Source organism: Nansenia antarctica (assembly GCF_963989245.1).
Source record: "Nansenia antarctica genome assembly, chromosome: 20".
NCBI lineage: Eukaryota > Metazoa > Chordata > Actinopteri > Argentiniformes > Microstomatidae > Nansenia > Nansenia antarctica.
The window spans coordinates 130,785-140,584 of record NC_137693.1 but is presented as its reverse complement, the minus strand read 5'-3'; the positions used below and the strand labels follow the sequence as shown (position 1 = coordinate 140,584).

General features: G+C 47.3%; 1 protein-coding gene across 1 annotated transcript in view; it reads left to right on the top strand.

Moving 5' to 3' along the window:
- Nucleotides 1-3,655: 3,655 nt before the first annotated feature.
- The window catches only part of LOC308174817 (RING finger protein 145-like), a gene marked incomplete at both ends in the record, with an annotated part of 38,039 nt that continues 31,894 nt past the window's right edge, over nt 3,656-9,800 (top strand). The window contains 2 exons of the mRNA XM_080549932.1: nt 3,656-3,860; nt 9,595-9,703. Coding sequence (XP_080406058.1) covers nt 3,656-3,860; nt 9,595-9,703 — 314 coding nt within the window. The remainder of the gene's footprint in view (nt 3,861-9,594; nt 9,704-9,800) is intronic.

Sequence of the window (9,800 nt, the reverse complement as noted above, 5' to 3'; positions counted from 1 at the left end):
AACCGCGCGCTTTCTTTCCTCCGGCCATTTTTCTCCGGTAGCATCAATTACGAGCATGTAATTTTCAAACATTCTCAACCAAGTAGGAAAAGAAATAGCAGGTTCGCCTGGCACAGTCATGAACGGTGTAGGTAAGGGTACGGAAATAGCCATCCTCGTCGCCAAAAATGTGGTATTCTGTAGTAGGAAAGTAGTTAGGAAAGAATGAGACCGGGAGACACGCAGCTGCTATTCACTTCGCACGTTTATTCAACTCCTCTTCTTCACATCCGTAAGTGCATACATCACTTCCGTCACTGCCTACATCACTATCATACTAGCGCCCACTGGCGGTATAAACAGGACACAACAAGTAGGCAGTATATACTCATTGAGTATGCTAGTAGGCAGTATGCAGTATATACTCATTGAGTATGCTAGTAGGCAGTATGCAGTATATACTCATTGAGTATGCTAGTAGGCAGTATGCAGTATATACTCATTGAGTATGCTAGTATGCAGTATGCAGTATATACTCATTGAGTATGCTAGTATGCAGTATGCAGTATATACTCATTGAGTATGCTAGTATGCAGTATGCTAGTATACCATTCCGAACACAGCCTCTCAGAGAGGTAAACATTGACAGCTGAATCCTCTGTCGCTCGTCGTCCGTTCTGAGCATGCGCAGCCCCCGCCCCCCTGGTCGCAGCGATGGCCGCTTTGCGCATGCGCAGCCTCAGCGCGGTGGTTCCTCTCCCGAGTGAAGATGGTTGATATCCGCCCGGAGAAGCACCGCGAAACCCTGACACCTGAGAGTCACACCCCGGCCTGGTAGCAACGTAGGTCCTCTAATGTTCCTGTTGGCGCTCTCCTCCCGCCTCGGGACTGGCTGGTTTCGTTGCCAGCAAAGCAAGCTAACCTATGCTAAGCTAACCTATGCTAAGCGAAGCTTACCCTACGCTTCGCAAAGCTAACCTATGCTAAGCTAACCTATGCTAAATCACCAGCTTGGCTTTAGGCGAACTTAAGTGAGTGTTGTTGAGTTGTTTATATGAAGGGTTTCTGTGTGGGTTTGTTTCACGTATGAGTTCTCTGTAAGTGTGCGCGCGCGCGCGTGTGTGTGTGTGTGTGTGTGTGTGTGTGTGTGTGTGTGTGTGTGTGTGTGTGTGTGTGTGCGTGCGTGCGTGTGTGTATGTGTATGTGTGTGTGTATGTGTATGTGTGCGTGTGTAAGTGTGCGTGTGTAAGTGTGTAAGTGTGCGTGTGGCCGCAGCTAACGGGTTTTTCAACGAGACGACCAGGTCACTAGAGTTCATGTCACATTGCCGCGAGCCCAAAGCCAGATGCCGAACGTTTTAGCATCAGTTCCACCCTGTGCATGATCTGAAACAGAAGCCCTGTTCCCTCCCTGTGCATGATCTGAAACAGAAGTCCTGTTCCCTCCCTGGGCATGATCTGAAACAGAAGCCCTGTTCCCTCCCTGTGCATGATCTGAAACAGAAGCCCTGCTCCCTGTGCATGATCTGAAACAGAAGCCCTGTTCCCTGTGTATGATCTGAAACAGAAGCCCTGTTCCCTCCCTGTGCATGATCTGAAACAGAAGCCCTGTTCCCTGTGCGTGATCTGAAACAGAAGCCCTGTTCCCTCCCTGTGCATGATCTGAAACAGAAGCCCTGTTCCCTGCCTGTGCATGATCTGAAACAGAAGCCCTGTTCCCTGCCTGTGCATGATCTGAAACAGAAGCCCTGTTCCCTGCCTGTGCATGATCTGAAACAGAAGCCCTGTTCCCTGCCTGTCCATGATCTGAAACAGAAGCCCTGTTCCCTGCCTGTGCATGATCTGAAACAGAAGCCCTGTTCCCTGCCTGTGCATGATCTGAAACAGAAGCCCTGTTCCCACCCTGTGCATGATCTGAAACAGAAGCCCTGTTCCCTCCCTGTGCATGATCTCTCTCTGGTTGTGGTTGTGTTGTTGTTGTGGTTGTGTGGTTGTAGTTGTGTTATGGTTGTGGTTGTGTTAGTTATGGTTGTGGTTGTGTTGCAGCAGTAGGATGTTGTTAGACAGGTAAACAAGGTGTTAGACAGGTAAACAAGGCAGTGTTTCCTCTATATGTATTTATTGGTGGCGGGCCGCCACGAATGAATTTCCTCCGCCACTAATTGATTCAGTCCACACACCCCCCCAAAAAAATACACCTCTGAACATTTTAGCTGATTAAAATATATTTGATCCTAGATCAGCGCTATAATGGATGTTGACTAAAAGTGCACCTAAATCCACGCCCATCTCTCTCTAACCGCTGATCCAAAATCAGATTAATTCAGTCGTCAACATTCAGTTGACGACGTGACACAAGGGCTACTCCTGATTGGTCTAAATGTGAACCAGCATGAGAACCGTGCAGACTAAACCATCCCTGCTCAGCAGTCTTACCTGCCGAAATGCTTGGGCGCCTGTGTTTTCTCCTCGCAAATAACGGGCTAAAAGTTACCGGTAGTACCATCTAAAAGATACAAAAAGCTGATCTAGCTAGCTAGGTGCACAAATAAGATATCACGTTAAATAACTTCGAAAAATTAAACGAAAACAGCGACAGATGGATGGATTCTTCAAGAAAAAATATGTCCCAGACACTTCAAACATTGCTGAAGCTAGCAGTGGCTATGAGCGATCCGAAACTGCATGGCTGGCAGGAGCAAAGGAGCTAGTTGGTGGATCAGCTAACAACGTTTATGGCGGGGTACCACCACCACCACCAGCTACAACTACAGCGGGAGAACAAGCAGCAGCTACTGTGCGCTGTGGTATGTACACCAACATATATTACTTTCGTTTGTTACTTTTATTTGGACTTTGGATTTTAAGACCACTTTATTAATTCATGAAAAGGTCCAGAGTTTCTTGTTGCAAACGGAGGAAGGACAAACAACAGGTGCGTTGAAACCAACACCCAATCATGCCAGGACGATGGCTAATTTGATAATTTTGATAGACATGAATGATAGCCATCACATCTACGTAGTTGAAAAACTGTCGCAAGTTGAAGAACTCGCGCAAGTTGGAAACACTCGGAAACTTTCGCCAAGTTGGACATACTTTTCCTGTTGTGTTTGAGACGGAGCCAAGACTGCTCGTTTGGAAGGACATTGGATCCGTGAGTAACGTAAACCTTCAGAGCTGATGGATGTAAACCGGTATCACAAGTTTATATTCTGTATATTCTTTTTTTTTTTTTTCATCCTCCCTCTAGTTTTGTTTGAAATTAGGTCGTTGTTTTGAGCGCGCGTGCGCGTTTCATGCGCGTGTACGCGGAAAAAAAAAACGCGCGCGCTATGGACAGGGCTCTCCGCCACTAATGTAAAAATTCCTGGAGGAAACACTGCAAGGTGTTGTTAGACAGGTAAACAAGGTGTTGTTAGACAGGTAAACAAGGTGTTGTGTGGATGTGATCAGGTCATAGTTCAGGATAACATACTGCACGTGACGAGGATCATCAAACATGTCATACCTACTTTACTGTCTGTTAACTCTTCTCTCCCCCCCCCTCTCTCTCTCCCCCATCTCCCCCCCCCCCCCCAGCCAGAGTTCTGTACAGCGTGGTGGGAGACTAGCAGCAGCAGCTGCAGCAGGCGGTGGAGGACATGCAGCGGCGGGAGGGGGGGGGAGGGGGGGCCATGCGGTGGGAGGCGGGGGGAGGCGGGGTGGCCGTGCGGGAGCGCGTGGAGGCGGTGCTGGACGTGGGGCTGAGGGTCCCGGGCATCGTGCTGCTGGACCTGCTGTACCGCTGGGACGTCTGCTCCTTCCTCCAGAAGCTCCAGAGGAGACGCCTCGACCACAACCCCCTCCTCCAGCACCTGGTCCTCTACCTGCACTACCTGGGTAAGTACCTGGCCCTCTACCTCCTCTCTACCTCCCCTCTACCTCCTCTCTACCTCCTCTACCTCCCCTCTACCTCCTCTCTACCTCCTCTACCTCCTCTCTACCTCCTCTACCTCCTCTCTACCTCCTCTCTACCTCCTCTACCTCCTCTACCTCCTCTACCTCCTCTACCTCCTCTCTACCTCCTCTACCTCCTCTCTACCTCCTCTCTACCTCCTCTACCTCCTCTCTACCTCCTCTACCTCCTCTACCTCCTCTCTACCTCCTCTACCTCCTCTACCTCCTCTCTACCTCCTCTACCTCCTCTCTACCTCCTCTACCTCCTCTACCTCCCCTACCTGCCCTCTACCTGCCCTCCCTGACCCTCTACCTGCCCTCTACCTGCCCTCCCTGACCCTCTACCTGCCCTCTACCTGCCCTCCCTGACCCTCTACCTGCCCTCCCTGACCCTCTACCTGCCCTCTACCTGCCCTCTCTACCTCCTCTACCTCCTCTCTACCTCCTCTACCTCCTCTGCACTACCTGTCCTCTCTACCTCCCCTCCCTGACCCTCTACCTGCACTACCTGTCCTCTATCTCAGCCTACAGGCCTTGGTAACCTTGGTAACCACCCTACAGACCTTGGTAACCACCCTACAGGCCTTGGTAACCACCCTACAGGCCTTGTTTTTTTATTTTATTTTTATTTAACCTTTATTTAACCAGATAAGTCAATTGAGAACCAATTCTCATTTACAATGACGATCTGGCCAATTGGCAGAACAGAGGCAAGTCTATACACAAAACACAACCCAATATATACAATATAAAACATGAATGCCATACACAAGTATCAAAAACATCTATATATCATAACACAATATGTAAAAGACAGCAGGGACCAGGGGGAAGTTAACTTAAAAGCAGGTGCAGTGATCCGAGACAACATCTAAAAGTGAGTGTTTAAAAGTGGGTAACGCGATTAGGGTGGTGAGTTTAAGGCCTTGTCCACACTACACCGTTTTTTTGGTAACCGGGGTTTTCCCTAAAAAAAGAATCGCGTCCACACAATCACAGTTATAAAAAAAACACCATCCACACAAAACCGCGAACATTGTTTAAACCGCGCCAAAAATAACCAATAGCGTCTGGCTGCGCCCCTTGGCCAATCAGAAGTCTGGAAAACAGCTGTCATTTCCGGTCAGGTAACAAGAACAACCACATCTAACAACAACGTGGACGCGGATCGTTTATCTGGACTGATAAAGAAGTGGAGCTATTCCTCAATATCGCACTTGAGTACAAGGTTAGCAGAACGCAGGAAAACGTGGACTGGGAGTCTTGCCCGTCCAAGTACGCCGACATCCTCGCTCTCTTCCTAGAGCAGTACCCGACCGAGACGTCCTCAGACTTTCCTGTGGTTCATAACAGCACATTATTGATAACGCTGGAGCAGATCACAGCCTATAGTCTACTGTTGATCAATAAGTAATGGACATAAATACATTCTCAATTCATGCCCTCTCAGGAAGTTTACAGCAATGGAGTTGTTTTTTTTCCTTAATATTTATTTTGATCTACTTCTTTCCAGGCTAAACTCAAGTCCCACAAACGGGACGGACTTAAAAGAAGACTTCCAGCTGAGACACACACACACACACACACACACAGAGATACACACACACACACACACACACACACACACAGAGATACACACACACACACACACACACACAAACGGGACAGACTTAAAAGAAGACTTCCAGCTGAGACACAGTTGCTGCATGCAGTCGAGGAAGACCTCCAGATGAAGAGGAGAATGATGGACATGACGGAGGCATCAGAGAGGCAGTCTTCTGAAAACTTAACCAGATTAACTACTAGTCTTGTATCACTTTCAAGCTCAATTGCAGAGGGATTTGCACTGCTGAGAGAAGCGATGCATCCACCACCACAACCATACCAAACCAGGGGTCCTTATGGACACAGCTATGATGCACATGCCCAGGGCACATTTCATCCCACCACACCCCAGCGCACATTTACTCACAACCCACCACAGGGCACATTTCATCCCACCACACCCCAGCACACATCTCATGCTAATTCACCTGTGCAACCCAATTTTGAGGATATTTGAAAGCCCTGGTAAAATGTAGGCATATTGGGAGGCTGCTGTTTGAGCGTCATCTTCCTTTTTTTTGTACTTTAATTCCCAAAATTGGAAAGTTGTTTTAAGAACATTGTTAATGTTCACCTGTTGTTGAGGTGTTACATGTGAAATGTAAAGAGAGCTTGCAACACTTTAGTTGTATGTAGTGTAACCATGTAACCAATGTTGTATCTAGGCCTACACCTTTAAGTTGTGTACAGGTTTTTGCCCTTGCTTGCTTGCTTTGTGCCGGTGGTCCTGGCCTCCCCTGGACCGCTGGGTACTGGTAAGCAAACTGGCTAGTAGTCGCTCTATTGGTAGAGGGCTGCAAGGGAATTTTTTCCTGGCTACATAGTATACAGGTTTTTACTACTTTTGCCTGCTCGCGGCTCTGTCAGTATTGATTGATTGATTGACTGATTGACTGAACATTTTCATTGTGTGAACCGCATTGAGTTACATCTTGTAAGAAATGCGCTATACAAATAAAATTTGATTTGATTTGATTTAAGTTCCTTTTTTTTTTACTTTAATTCCAAAAATTGGAAAGTTGTTTTAAGAACATTGTTAATGTAACCATGTAACCAATGTTATATGTAGGCCTACACCTTAAATATTTTTTTTTTTTTACTGAAAAGGCAGCTCAATTAATATTACCTTGTAAATAACAAGAGACTTTATTTTACATTTTTATCGTACAGTTTGTTTATGTTACTTTAAAAGAAGACTGCTGTCAGTCCTGTGGACTGTAAATTGTGTTCAATAAACAATATGAAAAAAAGAAAACAGCCTACATCAACTTAAGTATAAACAAAATAAAAAAGCATATAGAAGAACAGTCCATTTTAGGGATCAAGGAATTCAGTAAGGACTCTCCTAACCCTCTTTCCTCCTGTTGCAATGCAATGGGCTCTGAAATCACTCTGTGTGGCTGGCTGCTTGTCTTAGTCATGCTGAATAGCCTCGACGACTCTGCTCTCCTCCATTGTCTCCTTGGTAGCCTCACAGTAGTTATGGAGCACGAAACGGGCATATATCACAAAGGGAAGGTCGTTCAGGTTAATGTCCATAGCCCTCCTCAAAGCTCCAAATCGTGCTTTCAGTCTTCCAAATGCACATTCGATGACCATTCTTGCTCGACATGAGGACAGTCCAAAATACTGCTCTTGGACAGTGCTTCCCCCACGTGCATACTCCTTCATTAGGTAGGGAAGGAGAGGGTATGTATGCTGGGTCCCCAAGGAGGAAAACTGGAATCGGCTCTTCATGTTCTAAAATTCGCTTTTTTGAGGAGGGGATGGTGCCATTTTTAAAAAGTGTGTTGAGCGTAGAATTAGCAAACATACGGGCGTCATGGACGCTACCCGGCCATTTAACTACAACATCAATAAAATAATATTTGTAGTCACACGTTGCTTGGATGTTTAAAGAAAATCTCCCCTTTTGATTCATGTAGTCCAGTGAAGCTGTGGATGGCTGCTTTATTTCCACATGTGTGCCATCCACAGCACCGATACATTGTGGAATGCCATGGGCTCTGTGGAAGCCTGCTACAAGACCCCCCACTGTCGACTCTGTGACAGGTAATTGAATATAGACAGGGCCCAGGTGGACTGCAATAGCTTCACACACTTGCCTTACTATTTTTGAGACAACCTGTCTGGACAATCCAAATGAGTTCGCAGTCTTTCCATATCTCCCCTCGTCTGCTAGATAGTAGAGAGTGCACGCGACTTTTTTGAGAACACTCACAGGTGATCGCATAACTGTTGTCTGTCCTTCAATATGTGGGCGGAGAAGCTCACTCAAGAACAACAGTGAACTCCTTGACATACGAAAGTTCTCTCGCCATTCCTCTGCCACAACTACTTCATTCTCGAAGTTGTCCCACCAACAAGAGGTCCGACCTGGTCTCTCCAGAACCGGCGACGTTTGCGGGGCCGTCTGTGTCGTGTTGGGACTCTTGGTTCTAGCAGCATTCTCCGTTGCATATTCCGGTGCCTCTGTTGCTCCAGTAACTCTGCGATTAACTGGATTTTATTCTGCATACAAGAAACTACTCCTGTTAGCATGTTTAAAATCAGCAGGATCTTCCTTACGTCCATCTTAGCACATGTAGCCTCTTCTTCTTCTGCTTCTTTTTCTTTGTTTACAAGTAGCCTAATGCCTAATGGACTAAGACTAGGAGTCACACCTGCCTCCACCCTCTCTCACCATAGGGTTAGGGCCAGGGGTTACTCAGGCACGGCACTAAACAAGAGCTATAAATAGAATGTCTTAGGTGCGGACGTGAGTAGAGGTGAGCCTGGATGATGACAACAACAAAACAATAGAATTGGCTAACGTTGTGTTTATCTGAGCCCAAGATGTCAATAGGAGTCTGTGGGTGTGTGTGGTGTAGGTCAGGGAGAGTCCAGAGTCCACCTTCTCTCCACACAAACAAACTGACCAGTCACAGATTGTTAGGCCCACAAAGTCATAGATGTCGCACAATTGACGTTCAAGCCGAAAACCCCGGTTTTCCCGTATACACCTCTCCGCTGAAACAGGAGTTTCTACAAAAGTTCACCCTGGCCGGAGTTCTCAAGAAAGCACGGTTTCAGTAACCGGGAACGCCGGGTGCGTGTGGATGGAAGGCAAAACCGGGTAGAAAACGCCCGGTTTAAAAAAAATAAACGGAGTAGTGTGTACAGGGCCTTAGTGTCAACTGCAACACATTCCAGTCAGTGGGGGCAGCAAACTGAAAAGAATGACGGCCAAAGGAGGTGCGGACTTTGGGGGGGACCAGAGTGATATATTTGATATACTTGGTAACCTTGGTAACCACCCTACAGGCCTTGGTAACCTTGGTAACCAGCTTACAGGCCTTGGTAACCTTGGTAACCAGCTTACAGGCCTTGGTAACCTTGGTAACCAGCTTACAGGCCTTGGTAACCTTGGTAACCAGCTTACAGGCCTTGGTAACCAGTTTACAGGCCTTGGTAACCTTGGTAACCAGCTTACAGGCCTTGGTAACCAGCCTACAGTTCTTGGTCAGGTCATTCAGGTTTAATCTCATTGACATCATAATTGTGTGTGTGTGTGAGTGTGTGTGTATAGTGTGTGTGTGTGTGTGTGTGTGTGTGTGTGTGTGTGTGTGTGTGGTTGGGGACTTACTTATATATATACACTGCTCAGCAGAATACCTCTGTCTCTCTCTCTCTCTCTCTGTCTCTCTCTCTCTGTGTCTCTCTGTCTCTCTCTCTCTCTGCCTCTTTGTCTCTCTGTCTCTCTCTGTCTCTCTGTGTCTCTCTGTCTCTCTGCCTCTCTCTGCCTCTCTGTCTCTCTCCCTCTCTCTGTCTCTCTCTCTCTCTCTGTCTCTCTCTCTCTCTCTGTCTCTCTCTCTCTCTCTCTCTCTCTGTCTCTCTCCCTCTCTCTGTCTCTCTCTCTCTCTGTCTGTCTCTCTGTCTCTCTGTCTCTCCCTCTCCTCTCTGAGCTGTTTAATAAACCCTCTCTATTATTATTGGTGTTGTTGTTGTTGTTGTTATGTACGTCCCTTACCCCACGGTGTCTAGCAGAGGCAAGTGCTTGATCCCTCTCTCTCTTCCTCCCTCCCCCCTCCAGGTTACATCCTCAGCGTGGTGCTCCTGACGTTACCACGGCAACAGCTGCTGCGTCTCTACCTGTACGTCCTGACGGCCCTGCTGCTGTTCACCAGCCACCAGCTGTCCAGGTACACACACACACACACACACACACACTATACACACACACTCACACACACACACACACACACACACACACACACACACACACTATACACACACACT